Here is a 19,961-nt window from a genome sequence, read left to right as displayed (position 1 = left end):
TCAAAGCACATTTGATTTTTGTTATCTCTATCACCCTGCCAGACAACACTTGTGTAATGTGCCCAGGAATGCCTTTAGAGCTACTGGCTTTAGCATGCTGTGTACCAGTTGATGAGGAGCACAGGAACATTAGGTAATTTAGCTCACTAAAGTGTACCCAAGGTCCCTGACGGAGATCCTTGTATTTTAACTTCTAGTATATACAGAAGTTTCTTATTAATCATAATTCAAAATGTTTGTTTGATGGGATTATGTTAGTTTTTAATAATTAATAGCTATTTTCTAAAGGGTATTTTTTAACCACAGCATGTAGCTTCCTTCAATTGCTCCCCGAACGCCTAGATCCAAAATTTTCTATTTTACCGACCATCCCCAATGTCAGGTATTGGTTCATTATATATTGGTATAGATACAAATATGTCCGCATACAGCTTACTTCCATGCGCGATAAACAGCCCTGGTCGTTGAGCCATGCCATGACGTGACTCTGCATTGCCGAGCGTTTTTTCTTGCAACTTTTTACCATCTTATTCGCAAAGCGATGCGCATAGGACACACAAGCAGCTACTGCTTATTAAAATGATATGCGGCATGCCTATATGCTATGTGTGACTGCATCTGCATGGGAAACGCTACGTTACACTATCAGCAGAAGCTGCTGGTACATCCTATTTGTACCGCTTTGTGAATAAGACGTATTTAACGGTATAAAGTCGTACGAAAAGATGCTCTGCGCTACAGAGTCGCATGGCGCTCACGTGTTTAGCGTGGAGGTAAGATGTATGTGGACACATCTGTACGTGCTTATACCTCAATCTGTGTAGCAATTCTGCGATCACCACATGACATGTGCATTCAAAAAGCAGGTGGCTTTGGGATCACTAATCTCTATGTCACCACAACTCAATCTATGGTAAAGTACACATTTCTGCTGTGAATGGGAGTGGTGTTGGACACAGGGATCAGAGATCCCGTAGTTACTTGCATAAACAATACTGCATTACATACATATGACGTGAACCATCCTTTATGGCATTTATAGCGCTATATATGAAAAAGTGCATCATGTTAAAAGGGAGTCAGGAAGACTATCCATGTCTATGCGCCAGTATATTTATGTGGTCCCAATGCAAGTAGACACATTGCCTTAAGCTACCTTGTTTGTCCATATGAATGAGGATGTATATTCCTTTGAATAGTATAATACCATATAAACAACGCAATTGTTTACTGAGCGAGTAGAATGTGCTGCAGACATGGTCATGGAAATTAATGCACGGTGATCAGCAGTGGTAGCCATAAATAATTATGTGGACAAAATGTGTGGGGCACTCACAAAGGCCAACTGATGGTTCATTCTTTATCAGCACGTATACCATCCTGAAAAATATAACAGTATGCAGATGACTCCAATATGCAGCAATGATGGCATGTTGTAACCATGAAATAATCTTCACAACCATTTAGTCAGATAGTGAGCAAAGTTCACACCGTTCGGTCATAAGTTGACATGAATCACATGATACCTGGGTTAGAGTACCTGTTGGGAGTTGTGGTTATTTGGAGTCATGATTATGTTTAACTCAATAAAATTATTAGTATGTTTACAACAAAGCATCATATACTATATTACTAGGAGAGACATTAAGTGACTGGAATAAGAAACATAGCACAGAGGAAAGTATAGCTGTATACACTCAAGAGGTCAGTACCTACAACCCACAATACATAATAAAGTTACCTCTGTCTCTCCTAACCACTGGGTTAATCATATTCCACATGTAAATAAAGTCAAAAACCTCCAAACTCCAAGTGAAATAACCATTAAATAGCATAGTCTGATTATAAAATGGGAAACATTCCTTTATGTCTCCTTACTGGTAACAGGACAATCCACTAGAGCACCATACCAACAGCCATGTTATGTTTTGCTTTGCTAGGAAGATCAGCAATCTTTTCTTGGATTTATCTAGTATTGGGTACATACCTGACAGATATCTGCAGATCGAGTTGTCGCAGATACAGTCAGGTGCATAAATATTGGGACAATGACAGAATTTTAATATTTTGGCCTCTATTCACCACCACAATGGCTTTGAAATGAAACAAACAAGATGTGCTTTAACTGCAGACTTTCAGATTTAATTTGAGGGTAATTACATCCAAATCAGGTGAACGGTGTAGGAATTACAACGGTTTCTATATGTGCCTCACACTTTTCAAGGGGCCAAAAGTAATGGGACTATCAACTCAAAAGCTATTTCATGGACAGGTGTGGGCTATTCCCTCGTTATTTTATTATCAATTAAGCAGGTAAAAGGTCTGGAGTTGATTCTAGGTGTGACATTTGCATTTGGAATCAGTTGCTGTCGACTCTCAATATGAGATCCAAAGAGCTGCCACTAGCAGCGAAGCAAGCCATCATTAACTGAAAAATCCAAACAAACCCATCAGAGAGATAGCAAAAACATTAGGTGTGGCCAAATCAACTGTTTGGAACATTCTTAAAAAGAAAGAACGCACCGGAGAGCTCAGCAACACCAAAAGACCCGGAAGACCACGGAAAACAACTGTGGTAGATGACAGAAGAATTATTTCCCTGGTGAAGAAAAAGAGTTTGCCAAACAACATCTAAAAAGCCATTACAGTTCTGGAACAACATCCTATGGACAGTTGAGACAAAGATCAACTTGTACCAGAGTGATGGGAAGAGAAGAGTATGGAGAAGGAAAGGAATTGCTCATGATCCAAAACATACCACCTCATCAGTGCAGCATGGTGGTGGTAGTGTCATGGCGTGGGCATGTATGGCTGCCAATGGAACTGGTTCCCTTGTATTTATTGATGATGTGACTGCTGACAAAAGCAGCAGAATGAATTCTGAAGTTTTCCGGGCAATATTATATGCTCATATTCAGTCAAATGCTTCAGAACTCATTGGATGGCGCTTCACAGTGCAGATGGACAATGACACGAAGCATACTGCAAAAGCAACCAAAGAGGTTTTTTTAGGCTAAAAAGTGGAATGTTATGCAATGGCCAAGTCAATCCCCTGACCTGAATCCGAATGAGCATGCATTTCACTTGATGAAGACAAAACTGAAGGGAAAATGCCCCAAGAACAAGCAGGAACTGAAGACATTTGCCGTAGAGGCCTGGCAGAGCATCACCAGGGATGAAACCCAGCGTCTGGTGATGTCTATGCGTTCCAGACTTCAGGCTGTAAGTGCCTGCAAAGGATTTGCAATAAAGTATTAAAAAGTGAAAGTTAGATTTAGGATTGTTTAGTTTGTCCCATTACTTTTGGCCCCTTAAAAAGTGGAAGGCACATATAGAAACAGTTGTAATTCCTACACCGTTCACCTGATTTGGATGTAATTACCCTCAAATTAAATCTGAAAGTCTGCAGTTAAAGCACATCTTGTTTGTTCCATTTCAAAGATATTGTGGTGGTGAATAGAGGCCAAAATATGAAAATGATGTCAAAGTCCCAATATTTATGCACCTGACTGTATATCTGTAGATGATAGTCGTTCATACACACTGAATGGCCATCATCTATCCGGCAGCCATGGGTCCCGCTGGCCGGGGGGGGGGCTGGGCAGGGGAGTGTCCGCCCCCCCTCCCCGCGGCTGCCGCTGCATGTGTACGAGCGGTCTGCAGACCGCCTGTACACACTTGACATATCTGTCCATCGGCAGTGCAGCACAGCCAATTGGATATGTCTGAACGACGTCGTTCACAGACATATCGTCTGTACACACTGGCCGTAGGGCAGCAGATATGTTGGCCGATCAATTGATCGGCCGATATATTGGCTAGTGTGTACTCAGCATTTGTCAATACCAATTTTCTCAAGAATGCAATCCATAGTTTTGCAGCTTTTAAAGTAGAAGAGCCTTCCCTACAACAGGGTGCTTCATGGTCTCATGTTCTTTATGGGGTATTTAGCCCATAAATGTCACAGAAATGTCTTTAGTATCATTGTACAAATAGATAATTTCCCCCTTAATAATCTGTATAATAAAACATAACTGAAATAATCCTTCCAGTTACAAAACATCCTTTTTATTAACTGGTGCCTAAACCAGAACAACAATATTCTAAGTCAGACCTCACCAGTAGTTATAATGGGGAAAAATTTATACTTTCTCTCTGAAGCCCCCTTAATACAGACAATGAGCTGCTGGCTGTAGATGCAGCAGATTGGCACTCATCTAGCTGTTTTTTATGACTCATTCTTATATCACAGTACACATTGTGAAACGGACATGGGTAGATCAGGTAGTAGGTGCTTCTCAAGTAAATCAAATATAAACCTTCAAATGTGTAACTACTGAATTGTAATGACACTGTTCCCTATTAATGTTATTTTCACCCCAATATAGAATGATTTAACTGCTTCTTTTCTTTGTGACAACAAACATATACAATTGTCAAATTACCCCCTATATTATAATTCAAACTCTCAAAAGCACCATATTGTAGGCCCCATCATTTCCTAAATATACATTAACTTCTAGGCACAATTCTGTTATTACTTTCTGAAAATGTATCAATACTAAAATATTTCTTATTCTTTTTTACCAGTTATTTATATAACGCACACATTCCACAGCGCTTTAAGCTGGGTACACACCTAACACATCTGCAGATGCACACTGAACAACCATCATCTGGCCACGGGTGCCGCTGGCCGGGGTCATGTCGCACCCCCCCTCTCCGCACCCTCTGCTGCAGGTATACGGGTGGTCGGCTGATCTCCCGTCCACACAGCACGAAGGACAGATATATATATATATATATATATACACACACACACACACACACACACACATACACACATATATACAGTCAGGTGCATAAATATTGGGACATTGACAGAATTTTCATATTTTGGCCTCTATTCACCACCACAATGTCTTTGAAATGAAACAAACAAGATGTGCTTTAACTGCAGACCTTCAGATTTAACTTGAGGGTGATTACATCCAAAATCAGGTGAACGGTGTAGGAATTACAACGGTTTCTATATGTGCCTCCCACTTTTTAAAGGGGCCAAAAGTAATGGGACAAACTAAACAATCCTAAATCTAACTTTCACTTTTTAATACTTTGTTGCAAATCCTTTGCAGGCAATTACAGCCTGAAGTCTGGAACGCATAGACATCACCAGACCCTGGGTTTCATCCCTGGTGATGCTCTGCCAGGCCTCTACTGCAAATGTCTTCAGTTCCTGCTTGTTCTTGGGGCATTTTCCCTTCAGTTTTGTCTTCATCAAGTGAAATGCATGCTCAATCGGATTCAGGTCAGGGGATTGACTTGGCCATTGCATAACATTCCACTTTTTAGCCTTAAAAACTCTTTGGTTGCTTTTGCAGTATGCTTCGGGTCATTGGCCATCTGCACTGTGAAGCGCCATCCAATGAGTTCTGAAGCATTTGACTAAATATGAGCATATAATATTGCCCAAAACACTTCAGAATTCATTCTGCTGCTTTTGTCAGCAGTCACATCATCAATAAATACAAGGGGACCAGTTCCATTGGCAGCCATACATGCCCACGCCATGACACTATCACCGCCATGCTTCAATGATGGGGTGATATGTTTTAGATCATGAGCAGTTCCTTTCCTTCTCCATACTCTTCTCTTCCCATCACTCTGGTACAAGTTGATCTTTGTCTCATCTGTCCATAGGATGTTGTTCCAGAACTGTAATGGCTTTTTTAGATGTTGTTTGGCAAACTCTAATCTGGTCTTCCTGTTTTTGTGGCTCACCAATGGTTTACATCTTGTGGTGATCCCTCTATAGTCACTCTTGTGAAGTCTTCTCTTGATGGTTGACTTTGACACATATACACCTACCTCCTGGAGAGTGTTCTTGATTTGGCCAACTGTTGTGAAGGGGTTTTTCTTCACCAGGGAAATAATTCTTCTGTCATCCACCACAGTTGTTTTCCGTGGTCTTCCGGGTCTTTGGTGTTGCTGAGCTCTCTGGTGCGTTCTTTCTTTTTAAGAATGTTCCAAACAGTTAATTTAGCCACACCTAATGTTTTTGCCATCTCTCTGATGGGTTTGTTTTGATTTTTCAGCCTAATGATGGCTTGCTTCACTGATAGTGACAGCTCTTTGGATCTCATATTGAGAGTCGACAGCAACTGATTCCAAATGCAAATGTCACATCTAGAATCAACTCCACACCTTTTACCTGCTTAATTGAGAATGAAATAACGAGGGAATAGCCCACACCTGTCCATGAAATAGCTTTTGAGTTGATAGTCCCATTACTTTTGGTCCCTTAAAAAGTGGGAGGCACATATAGAAACCGTTGTAATTCCTACACCGTTCACCTGATTTGGATGCGATTACCCTCAAATTAAATCTGAAAGTCTGCAGTTAAAGCACATCTTGTTTGTTTCATTTCAAAGCCATTGTGGTGGTGAATAGAGGCCAAAATATGAAAATTCTGTCAATGTCCCAATATTTATGCACCTGACTGTATATACACATACACACACAGAGAAATATATACACATACACACATACATATATATAGATAGATATATACATACATACTGTGGTGGCCAAAATTGCGGACACTTTTTGAAATTTTAATGTTTTTCAACTTCGAATGCTTATAAAAACTGTTACACTTCAAGCAGTGCAATGATTTATATATCAAATAAAAGGAAATTTAATGTGGACTTCAACACAATCAACAGAGGTCAAATATTTGCATTACAAGGGAAGTTATGCAGTGAAAACAACACTTAGGGTGAAAATCCCTGCGTACTTATGATGTTACTGTCCTATCAGTATTTTGTTGGGTATCCTTTATTTTTCAAGACAGCAGCACAGCGATGTGTCATTGAGCCAACCAATGTTTGGAGCTCTTCCTTCTTTATTATGTGGTGCCATGAGACAATTATAGCCTCAATTAATTGTCTCTTATTGGATGGATGCCTCAGATGTACCAGTTTTTCAAACAGAACCACAAATGTTCTATGGGGTTCAGGTCTGGGCTGTTTCCTGGCCATCCCAGCACTTGTATGTCATTCTCCGTGAACCCCTTTTTGCATGTCCGTGCAGTGTGGCAGGGAGCTGAATCCTGCTGGAAAAAAATGGGCATTATCTGGAAAAAGTTCCCTGATAGAAGGTAGAAGTATTTTGTAATTTTCTATGTATTTTGGCTGCCTTGATAAAAGAGCTATGCTCTGAAACGTCGGCAAATGACTGCCAAATACAGATTATTTCTCAACTTTATTCCTTGGAGTGCCGCAGTTTTTCTTCATAATATATATATCTCCATCTCTACACATGGAGATAGGAGATATATAGATATTTATAGTAGAGATACATAGATGTTCACAGACATATCACTGGTACACACTTTGATCTGCCAATATATCTGCCAGTGTGTACCCAGCTTTACATGTCTCAACATTCTAATCAATCCCTGCCCCCAGTAGAGCTTACATATTGCCTACCACATGTACAAATAAGGGTACGTTTTTTGTCAGGAGTGTGGGAAGAAACCAGAGTACCCGGAGGAAAGCCACACAAGCACGGGGAGAATATACAAACTTCACACAGTTAGGGCTGTGGTGGGAATCTAAACCAGGACCTTAGTGCTGTGAGGCAATAATGCTAACCATTACACCATTCATGCTGCCTATATTTAGGTAGATAACTTAGGTCTGGCTTAAATATGGGAGATCATGGACAATAAATCAAACATACTTATTAAATAATATCTAGATAAGTAATAATTTAATGAAATAGAATATTTATATCAATACCAGTGAACTCTATTGTAAGTCTAGTAAATCCACAAAATGAAATTTTTAAGAGTACTTGTGTACTTTACGGACTCATTGCAGAGAGAACCCAATGAATATTTTAAATGGTACTTGTCTACTTTACGTACACAAGTTCCGAAAGTTGTCCCCACCTAAAGAAGAAAGTTGTCTGCTCGCCACTTGGATAGTAGAGAATGACGCTAGACACTGGCTGATGAAGTGAGGGTCCTCTCCGTGAAAGGGATTTAGACATTACCATGACTGATAATAATAATGAATGTAGGACACTTGGGTTCTCTCTGCAATGAGTCCGTAAAGTACACAAGTACCTTTTTAAGTAACTATTTTCATGTGAATTTATTTTGACGGCTAAAGCTGGCCACACACTAGACCAACTTACATCCAACCACCCAACTAGTTAATTGGTTGGAATGAAAATCTGGTAAGGGATGAAAGCAAATGACAATCAGCAATTTGCTCCCAAACGCTGGAAAATGGACCAAATCTGTTGTTTGAACAAATAGTTTAGATCAAACATTTAACAAACTTGTCTGACGACCATTTTCATCTGTTTTCTTGCATTTAGGAGCAAAATAATAATAATAAATTGCTGATCATCATTTGCTCCCATATGTTGCCAGATTTTCATTCCAACCAATCAACAAGTTGGCTGGTTGGATGAAAGTTGGTCTAGTGTGTGGCCAGCTTAAGAATCCAGTGTTTTTTACATACAGATGAATCAATGAGTTAATAGTTAGGATACCCCTGCATTAAAGTGAAACAAAGTTATTAAGCAGTGTAGGATATAGCTATTAGCGCACTTTATTACTCAACTTCCCTATTTCAACACATGACCAATGTTCTATTCTTAACTATCTTGTATTATATCTTTATTGCACTGTCCTCATATAATGGTGCAGATATGCACAGACATATTGGCACGTGTTCCACCAACTACCTTCTATATATAGATAGAATAGGATAATACTACCCCGATCACTGCTGAAAGCTATTTTATATATACAATCATCAGTCATAGCATTAAAACCACTTGCGTAATATTGTGTAAGTTCACCCTGTGCCACCAAAACAGCTCTGACCCTTTGAGGCATGGACTCCACAAGACTTCTGAAGGTGTCCTGTGGTATCTGCCAACAAGACATTAGCAGCAGATCCTTTAAGTCCTGTATGTTCCCAGGTGGGACCTCCATGGCTTGGACTTGTTTTTTCAGCACATCTCACAGATTCTTGATTGGATTGAGATCTGGGTAATTTTTGGAGGCCAAGCTAACACCTGGATCTCTTTGTCATGTTCTTTATGAACAATTTTTGCAGTGTACAGTGTGCGTTATCCTGTTGAAAGATGCCACTGCCATCAGGAAATACCATTGCCATGAAGGGGTGTACTTGGTCGGCAACAATGTTTAGGTAGGTGGTACGTGTCAAAGTAACATCCACATGAATGCCAGGACCCAAGTTTTCCCAGTAGAACATTGCCCAGAGCATCACAGTGCCTCCACCAGCTTGTCTTCTTCCTATAGTGTATCCTGGGGCCATCTCTTCCCCAGGTAACAATGCACATGCACCCTCAACAGACCAGACCACCTTCTTCCATTGCTCCATGGTCCAGTTCTGATGCTCATGTGCCCATTGTAGGAGCTTTCGGCAGTGGACAGAGGTCAGCATGGGTACTCTGACCAGTCAAAGGCTATGAAGCTCCATACGCAGCAAGCTGCAATGCACTATGTGTTCTGACACCTTTCTATTATAGCCAGCATTCATTTTTTTTTTAGCAATTTGTGCTACAGTAGCTCTTCTATGGGATCAGACCAGACGGGCTAGCCTTTGCTCCCCACATATATCAATGAGCCTTAGGCGCCCATGATCCTGTTGCGGGTTCAATGGTTGTGCTTCGTTGGACCACTTTTGGAAGGGTACTAAACACAGATTACCTGTCTCACCCCACTAGACCTGCCGTTATGGAGATGCTCTGACACAGTTGCCTATCCATCACAATTCGGCCAATGTCACAGTGCTCAGATCCTTACACTTGTCCATTTCTCCTGCTTCCAACACATTAACTTCAAGAACTGAGTGTTCACTTGTTGCCTAATATTTTCCACTCCTTGACAGGTGCCATTGTAACTAAATAATAAATGTTATTCACTTCCCCCATCAGTGGTTTTAATGTGATGGGTGTATATGCTGTATTCAAAATATTCAGTTGTATACACGATTACTCATTTTACGGAAGATAAAATTGCAATTTGCTGTGTGATGACTGAAAGGAATATGTGTCTACATAACAAGTAACAGAGCGGTCAGGCGGTATCCTGCATAGTTGAGAGCAGGAATAATACCTTTACAATTGAATTCGACTGTAAGGATTGGTTGGGTACAGGATCAAGGCGGTCACAAAACCAACAGCGACATCCCGACAGTCAGAATCCCGATGCCTACAGGAAAGTACCCCCCCCTACCCTACCCCTCCCACTAACCCACATTTCCAGCAGCCTAACACCCCCCAAACCCCCAACCACACAGACTAATCCTAACCCCTAACCCCAAGCCTAATACTTACCGCTGGGATGCCGGCGGTCTGGATTGTGACAGACAGGATCCCAACTACATCCCATAATAATGGTGGGCCTGCATGAAACATGCAGGATCCCAACTACATCCCATAATAATGGTGGGCCTGCATGAAACATGCAGTACTGACTAAACAAAATCACTTTCCAAAGAAACACATATACTAAACACTCAAATGACAAAATACACATGCGGGGAGAAAACACAGGCAAGTTATTGGTGACTTTGCACTTTAAATAAACAAGAAAGAAGACATACTATGACAGATACTTTGTCATGTAGTAATGTACTATGAAAGTTAATGAAAACAATGGCAAAAAGAGGTACTGTAAACTGCACAAATCTATACAAAACCAAGAAAACAATGGTGACATTGGAATTGCACTGGGTCATATAGTTGGTTCTGGATATTGTCAAATGTCTTGTATGTTGCATAGAAGGGAATTTTAAAGCAATATTACAGAATGAAGGTACTTAGGGGTCTATTTATTAACATCTGCTATTCAGCCCCAAATATTTTTCAGAACTATTTATTAAGCAGCAGACAACACCAGGTGCCATGTGCTGGCATGAGGGGAAGTCACGCATGTGCAAAGCAAAACACATCCATCTTGCATAGGAAAGAACTCCAGTCAACCGGGTAGCGATCAGAAGATTGCTCTCTGGCTTGGCTCACCATAAGGATTTAAGCGGGCAAACAGGGACAAGCTCTGAAAAAAATAAGCTGTACGCAACATCCCCATAGAACGCTATAGATATAGCCGCTTCAAATACTGTTGGTCCGATCACTCTGGCGTTATATCCGTCTTAAATAGGGGCAATATATAATATTTCTTTATACAAAAAAAACAGAAAGTAGTCCACAAGCGCTGCTAGAACCCAATGCGGATGTCTTGATAAAGGCGTCCTATCTCCTATTTAGGTGAGATGCATTCACGTAAAGGTTTCTTTGGTAGCCCCTTGTTCTTCTTTCCAGAGAAGAGAAGTATTCACACTCTTATAGAATAGCACTCACCTAAGTTTCCAATCAAATTTCCATACAAGTTTTATTCGTTTGTGTGCGAATAAAACTTGTATGGAAATTTGATTGGAAACTTATGGACTATCAGTGGTTTACGTTTGTAGTTTATCGTCCATTCTGACTGTCCAACAAACTATTTTCGTTCAGAAAATCGTTCATGTTGTACAGAATGAACGATAAACGATGAACGATTTCCATTCACTGTATGCATGATTAAAAAATCGTTCATCGTTCATGAAAATCATTCAGTAATTTAGTAACCAACGATTTTTAGTGAACGATTTTCGTTCACTTTTTCAAGGGAAAATCTGAATGAAAATCGTTCACTAAAATCGTTGGTTACTAACATCGTTGTGTGTGTATGCACCTTAAGAAATAAGTAAGTAATCATCTGTTTGTTGGCAGAAGTTGTCACTTCTATTTTTATTGTAGGAATTAAATTGTTCCTCGCTTAACATTTAAGGACTGCTTCTGTCCAAAGAATAACAAAATAATATATTATGCCACCATAATTACCCCGTGCTGTAACCATCACCCACGACTAGACTGCAATAATTACCCCATGCTGCAGTCACCCACCACACTGCAAAAATTACCAGTTACCACATGCAGCCATCACAAATACACTGCAATATAATGAACCCATTTTGGTATCATAGTTTAGGTAATAAGATAGTAGAAGAATACATGAAAACTACTATTTGAACTTTAAGTAAATCATGTATTGCCCAGAATTAATTACCTTAAGGTTCAAATTGTAGTGTAAATAAAAAAGTAAAATATACATTTGCCATTTATGAAGGAGTCAGAGTTGGACAATAGTAAAATAGAGGTTTGGCATACACTGACTACGCAGCCCTGGTTTTAAGGACTAAATTACGCTAATAAATAGGCCCCTGAGTATGATACATGCAACAGTGTTAATACCACTGGTGACAAAAATGAAACAAGATACAATTTAGCACAGAAACATCCATGCACTCTGTAAGGACTATACTCTTGGCTTTATATACATCAGAGGCTTTGTCTATTAGATGTAGACCCCTCCAGTCCATTGAATACCAATCCAAGATGGTGGGAAAGCTGCAGTTTTAACATCATGAATTACTTGCAGATAATGTTATATGTTGAGACAACTACATCTGTGTAGTTATCAAAAATAACTATACATTTATCCTTCAACTGGAAACGTTATCTGTCACATGTCTACATGCTGCCACCAAGGTAATCGGTGATTATATTCGTGAAAGGATAACGCTATATGACAAAAAGAAGATTTTTCAATTACATTCCAGTGATGTGAATCTGAAAGCCTGATCTATTTCCAAATATGGTGAAGCCATCTGAAATACTGACAATGATCTAACAGCCACTACTTTGATTTTTCACAAAAAAAAAGCAGACCATTCATATGCTTTAAGTAGAACATTTTGCAACTGCACGCAAAGCAACCTGCATCTTACCTCTGACAGTCAGGAGTCACCAGTACAACCTGCATCTTACCTCTGACAGTCAGGAGTCACCAGTACAACCTGCATCTTACCTCTGACAGTCAGGAGTCACCAGTACAACCTGCATCTTACCTCTGACAGTCAGGAGTCACCAGTACAACCTGCATCTTACCTCTGACAGTCAGGAGTCACCAGTACAACCTGCATCTTACCTCTGACAGTCAGGAGTCACCAGTAAGATGCACTATAACATGGCCCCAGTGACTGATCAACATCCAGGATGACACTGTAGCAGCTTTCCGAAGCTGCTGTTATAACTGAAAGTCTCCCTGTATGGGTCACTTTAGCACATCAGCATGCATATAAAGAAAGGACAAATAACAAGAGGTTCACATTAAGATTATTTTCCTAGATATGTAATAGACCACCATGGCTATATCGTTTTATAGGATAAAAAGGAGCATTACCAAACAGTAAAAAAAAATAAAACCGTTCTTGAACAGGACATACAGAATATTATATTTGGGATTATTTGTGCAGATTTGGATGGAAATTGATACAAAGATTTAGAAAACAAGGCTAGAACATAAAAGGAAGGCGTAACAAAACAGCACACATTTGTATATGGGTGAGTATAGGGTAGGGCCTTTTTAAGGGGGGTATCCACTAGACGATAACGTTGAACGATTACGATAAAATCGTTCAATAATCGTTTGAAAATTTTGTCTCTTAGGGAGTGTATCCATTACCAGACAGTGAAAAGACTGAACGATAACGATATCGTTATCGTTCAGACGTTCGCTACACTGCAGGGTGCCCACACTGAACAATATGTCATTCAGTGCAGGCACAATCAATCATCTGCAAACATGCTGAACCTGACGACATCGTCCGGTTGACCAGCATGTTTGAACGATGATAGATGTCTAAAAGACCAAATTATCAAACGATTTTCAAACGATGTTCAAACGATTATCAAACATTTTATCGTTATCGTTCAACTTTATCGTCTAGTGGATACCCCCCTTAAGAATTCAAATTCATCACAGTAGATGAATTTGTATTTGCAGGTTTAGTTACTCTACAACGGATATAAAAAGAAAAAAAAAAGCACCTCACAACTTTTAATTGCAAACGTGCAGGAAAGGATTATGTACAAATAGAGAACATTGGACTTAAACGGACATCAAGTTGAGTTACTCACCCCACAGCAGGTATCTGTGCCCATCACATTCTAACAATGCCAGACAAAACAGCAAGAAAAATGTGAGAGCCTCTGACTTGTATAGTATATATGTGTGCACATGTAGTTGTATGAAAACATATTGCATATTGCCACATTAACCATATTATTATTACTACTACTATTATTCTGTTTAGTTTATCAAACACATAGTAATTCTACTTTCCAATGAGCAGCAATGTCATGTGTGTAAGTTTGTACCCTACAGTGGTTAAACTTCTTTTTACTTAGAAATTCAGGGATCCCTACATTTCTGTATACATTTATGTTATATCTACATGCACACAAATATATAAGAGCAAATATGTAGATTGCCAAATTCCATTTACTGTGTTGTTCAGGCACCAGCCAAACAGACGGGACAATGTTTATGCTGAAAGTACACAAGCCAACACAATCATTACACAGTTACAGCTCTACATATATTTGGTTTGTTTTCCTGTCTCTGGCATTAGTCGTGGTAAACTGCAACTCCTGGTTTAAATGCCAGGCGCAATGCTACGGGGACAACAAGATAACAGGGAACCTAACCCAGAAGCTACATCCCCACGTAGAGAATTAAATTCCCCCCTAAGAGTGGAACAAAAACTGCACTCACTTAACCTTCTCTTATAGACATTAATCTAGTCACTAGTGTTATCTAGGGTCATTCCTGCAGCTCTCTCTGTGCAGAGTGACAGGTTCACTGTATAGTTTGGCCAGACATATAGGTGCTTGAACCAAGTGGTCAAGATGTCCCACCAGCACTAGCCAATAGTGGTCTTCCATGACAATGACGTATTTCAATTGGATTATGCTTGGTTTTGCTTTTGTAATACATATTCTTCAATAATTGTTCCAAATGACCCATAACTCTGTTTTCAGCTTAGAAGTAACGCACACAATACTGACATAACTAAACTATGTTCACATAACTAAAGCTATTGCCACAAGTAAGGGGCAGGTTGAGCCTTTGCCTATTGAGCAGGAATAATAAATAGCATTAACAAAACTACCTTTATAGTGTTATTATACAAAATGTGATAAAAAGGTCAAACAGAAAAAAAAAACCGAACAGTAGCACACCTTATGAGGGTGATTCAATTCTCAGCGATGTACCCCAGAGTGCCTCCAGAACAGTTAGGAGCGCACTCTGCGGCAATGTACCTTCACTCAATTTTCCTTGCACCCAATGGAGGAGGTGCAATGGAAATTAGCAATGAGCTCTGGTATTGAATCATGAGTTGGCGGCTGGGATGAACATATGGTTGCTTTGCATTTGTGTGCAGATTAAAAGATGGTTTCCCGGAAACTACTGGAAAATATTGAGCTGACAGCTATACATTCAAAGAGACACATTTTCCTGGTCACCCAAAACAATTGAATTAGATCCTGGCCATTTTAGAAGGAAACTAATTCCAAAATGTTTGCTTACTATGTAAGTTGAAAAGAACACCAATCCTACGCAGTTTGTTATAAATGTTATCATTGGTCTGACATTCTGTCAAACAGATTTACCATGACAATAACTAAACAGGTAATTGATATCTTAATACCAGAATGACCTAAAATATGAATACTTTTTCAAACATACATTAGTACCTTGCAGGTTCGCTTGGAGAAAAGGTCATCTCCAAGTGTCGGGAAAAGTGTTCCCTGCACCAGTGTGTAGTGTGAAAGACGTCGATCCGGGAATAACCCAGATCAGCGACGCAGTGGAAAAGGGATCTATCCTGGGTCTGACCTGTTTTGGAATGGTGTGCCAAATTTCGGGTCAGACCCAGGACTTAGGTGAAAAAGCGGTATAAGAAATGGCTGGAGAAGTTCCTTGCTTCAGTGTATTTAGTCACCAAAAAAGAAACATTGGGAACATAATGTGTTTTAAAGCCTATTAGTACTTCCTAGAGAGTCTACTGGACTCAGTGGATAAGATACAAGTACAGTGATATAGGTTTAATGGCAAGCTAAGAAACATACAATGGTGAAATAGGTCCAGAGGTAATTGCTCAGCTAGACCTCAAACATGTTTTAGAACTAACTTCTAGACATTGCTCACTAAAGCTGGGTACACACTATATGAAGTGTAACCAGCCGACGGAACGACATGATGGAACGATACATTGTGCCAGCTGTAAACACTGCATGATCCAGTGTACAATCATACAATACATATCGCATGTAGCAGCATGGCAAGGTTCCCCACACTGTCCCATCTGCTGTGCAGCACAGCAGATGGGACGATGCAATGAACGACAGCCATGCACGTGCGATTAGGCGTACAAACTATACAATCCGCCCAATATATTGTTCTGATCCGCATCCAAATTATATATATCTCGTAGGATAGATCTTATAGTGTGTACCCAGCTTCATTCTTTTTTCTAGGTTTGAAAAACAAACAAAAAAAGTAACATATGAAAAGCGTAATTTAACAAAAATAAAATCTCAAATCAACATTAATTGACATTTCTACAATGTAAACGTGCCGTTGGCATTTTAACACATGATAAAAGAAACTATAGATTGCATTACGAAATGCTCATTGAAAATATGCTTAAAACATACCTAAAGTGGATGGTTGTTGTCATATGTTCTTACTCATGTTCTCAGTGCACGTGTGTGAGCTAGCACTTTAAAAAACGGTGTCGCTACCAGTAGGCATGATGGTTTCTCATGGCCACAGAAAATACAAGGATAACTAAGAAAACCATTGGCTAATCTGTATATCCAGGGGCAATCCCTAGGTCTTATATATTATTAGTGATTAAAGTACACAAATTTCACAGAAATAAGTCTGCAAGGACAGTACCTTTATATTAAAATTAATAAGTGATTTCCACAAAACACAAACAAGTAAATCATTATGTTTTGTGAAAATATAAGTGAAATAGTTGAACTCTACACTTCAGACATAAACTCACAACACACCATGGGGCCTATGTATCAAAGCTTGATGAGAGAGAAAATTGTGAGATATAAATTACCAACCAATCAGCTTCTAACTTACATTATAAACGGTGTTTGAAAAATCAGTTAGGAGCCGATTGGTTAATACTGTTTCTCTCACATCAAGCGTTAATACATAGGCCCCCATGTACACATATACCACAGTCTTAAACACTATACAATTTGAGATACCAAATAGTAAACTGGTCAGAGTGGCATTTATTTCTAATAAGGCCAAATAAATATCCCAAATATAATCACCTGTGAAATTGTGAACACCTCAGCTGTCAGTTCTATTACTTTGTTACAAATGAGACGTATACAAATGGAGCTGCCACTTGCATTCCAAGTAGACCCTGCACCTGTCACAGTCCATGCAGTTCCTCTTTCCTTACTGCGGTGCTCTGGTGCTTCTAGCACACTCTGGTCTGTATCTCAGTTTGATGCATCAACTAAGTGCCAGAGCAGAGAACGACACACACGACAGCTGTGACAGGTGCTGGGTGCTAGAATGAACACTATAGACATTAGAAAACCAAAACTCAGAATGATCATTCCTCTTACATGCAGTGAGGTGAAGCTTTGTCAGGTCAAACGTCCCAAATGAGGTAAACCATTATAGTTGCCTAGTTCTACAAATCAAGCTAGTCTGGTGGTATCTTGAGTCTGAATTATGAGAAATAAGCAATGCGTATATAGAGGTAGGAAAAAGGGGACTGTGTTGGGAATACTGTGACACATGAGAGCCCTAGATAAGAAGGCGCTCTCCACACATTAACAACAAAAGTTTACTGTATGATACAGAAAGGAACTAGTGTAAAATATAACTTAGTAAGTATGTGTGGAATGGTTACTTTGTGAAATCAAGAAACTTAAATACAGTATTCGGGGGAACAGGATGCTAGTGTGGAGTGGTTAGTTGATACATTATGATTACTGTAAAAGTATAAAATAACTAGAGAAGCTAAACTAATGCTGCCTCTACATTTGCATCAATCATTACAGTCGCAGTTTAAAAATAAGTATCAGTAAATATTCAAACTATAAATCAAACTTTTTTTTTTTTTATTACATATGAGGATGTATTAAATGATTGATAAGTATACTTAAACCAGGAGAAATAAGAGAGCTAAACCAATGAAGATACCAGTAATGGAACCCTGGCCACACAATATATAAATTACACACTGAGAAGTAACAGATTTCTCAGCTTTAACAGAACTGCAACAGAATGAATTCTCAAAACCGTGAGACAAAAAGTACAAACAAGACAGCCTAAAACTAAACATACAAGTATGAAGAATATATAAAACAGTATTTTTTATAAAGTATTGCAGGAGAGTATTTCTGAAAAGAATGATAATTTGAATGCAAAATTTGTTTAATAAAAAAAAAATCAGTTTGAGTGCAGCTTCCCCCAAACTTCATGAACTTTACAAAAGAGGTGGCTGTAGACTTCTGCCAGGAGAGAGTCGCTGCTAACTCAATGGAAGGAACACACTTAAGACGGTGCGATTCAAAGTTAGTAAGATGAGTTGTACGATTTCCCTTGAAATTTTTCATAAGATGTGGTCAAATGGTGTACGATTGATTGTTACGATCATTGCATAAGATGCATAGAAGTGTTTCACATTGTACTCAAAAGATCGTAGATCTCTCTGCAAAAACCATCTGATCTGTGATCCAACTAGAGGACGGCGGAGACGCAGAACACACAAAATACACCTATTTACACACGATTTGTCTGTCCAACCTGTTGTAACTGGCATATCGTGTACAAAATCGTCCCGTGTATGGGCACCTTAAGGCAGCATTTACATTTTTTTAAGACCATCAACAGTTCTAGACATTTTTATACCAAGTAATCATGCTAAATGCACACACCGTGCAGAATATGACAGCAATAACACAAAGTATGCTTTCCTAATCACACTGTTTGTACGTGATACAAGAAAGCCAAGAATATATACTTAAAATCAGCTTTCAAATGTAATATTCCTATAAATTCCACAAAGTATATACAATGAACCTCCAGTGGGCACATCATAGTACCCCCGAGAGTGTACCAACTTAGATCACTGGAAGATTTATGGTGGTTATAATCTGGCATTTACTATGAAATCACCAATGTAGCATGAGAATATTGATTGGTACCACACAGACCCACGCAGTTTTGAGAGTCACATAGAACGTCTTGTCACATGGAACGAATGATAAAAAATACACAGTATTTTATGAACAAGGACTAAAACAATATGAATCGTATGTACATTTCTACAGCAGCACAGAGCTGTATGGTTACACATCCATATAGACTAGGTATTCTCAAACATATTGCACACGCAATGACTTACATTTATGTCATGCATTATGATGTAGTAGAGCTGACAGTAGGTACCTTTTCTTTCAAGGACATAAAATGTATATGTGAAGGCCATGGATGATAGCCTATATATGTTTGTAGTACGACTAGTGTTCATTGGTCAACGTAACACACCAGGTTTTTCTAAAACATATATACACTTGAAATAAACCCTACAGAACACTTACCTTCTTTATTAAGCCTCATAACCTCCCTGCTTTTTCCACCCTCTTTTCCAGTCTCTTCTAAATCTACATCTGTGGAAGAAAGAAAAGCCAAAGTAAGGATGAGCATCTCAGCAGAAACGTGAACAGCAATGTCTATGAAATCTTCCAGCCAAGTCTCATTTTATCAGCTTGGACCATCCAAGCTGCAGGAACTGAGTGCATGGGCTACCTGCACTTACATTATATATGATTTGTACCACATTTTAAGAAAATACACAGGCGTGCATAGGAAGCCTCTGTGGATAAAACAGCACAGACAGCACTAAAGGATGGGCCTCTCTCTAATAGACACACAGTAAATCCACACACACTCAGTCTCAGTCTGGATCTACTAGCTC

The 19,961-nt window shown here is 39.3% G+C and overlaps 1 protein-coding gene across 2 annotated transcripts in view; it reads right to left on the bottom strand.

The window, feature by feature from the left end:
• Window positions 1-19,961, bottom strand: part of ATXN7L1 (ataxin 7 like 1) — a 148,654-nt gene that overhangs the window by 128,238 nt on the left and 455 nt on the right. For both annotated transcript variants that reach the window (XM_088480219.1, XM_088480218.1), the window contains exon 2: window positions 19,585-19,653. In XM_088480219.1, the coding sequence (XP_088336345.1) occupies window positions 19,585-19,653 (69 nt within the window). The remainder of the gene's footprint in view (window positions 1-19,584; window positions 19,654-19,961) is intronic.

The sequence above is a fragment of the Taudactylus pleione genome, unplaced genomic scaffold (assembly GCF_031769625.1).
Source record: "Taudactylus pleione unplaced genomic scaffold, aTauple2 ptg000251l, whole genome shotgun sequence".
Lineage (NCBI taxonomy): Eukaryota > Metazoa > Chordata > Amphibia > Anura > Myobatrachidae > Taudactylus > Taudactylus pleione.
Note: the sequence above shows the minus strand (reverse complement) of the source record. Positions and strands in the feature narration are given on the sequence as shown.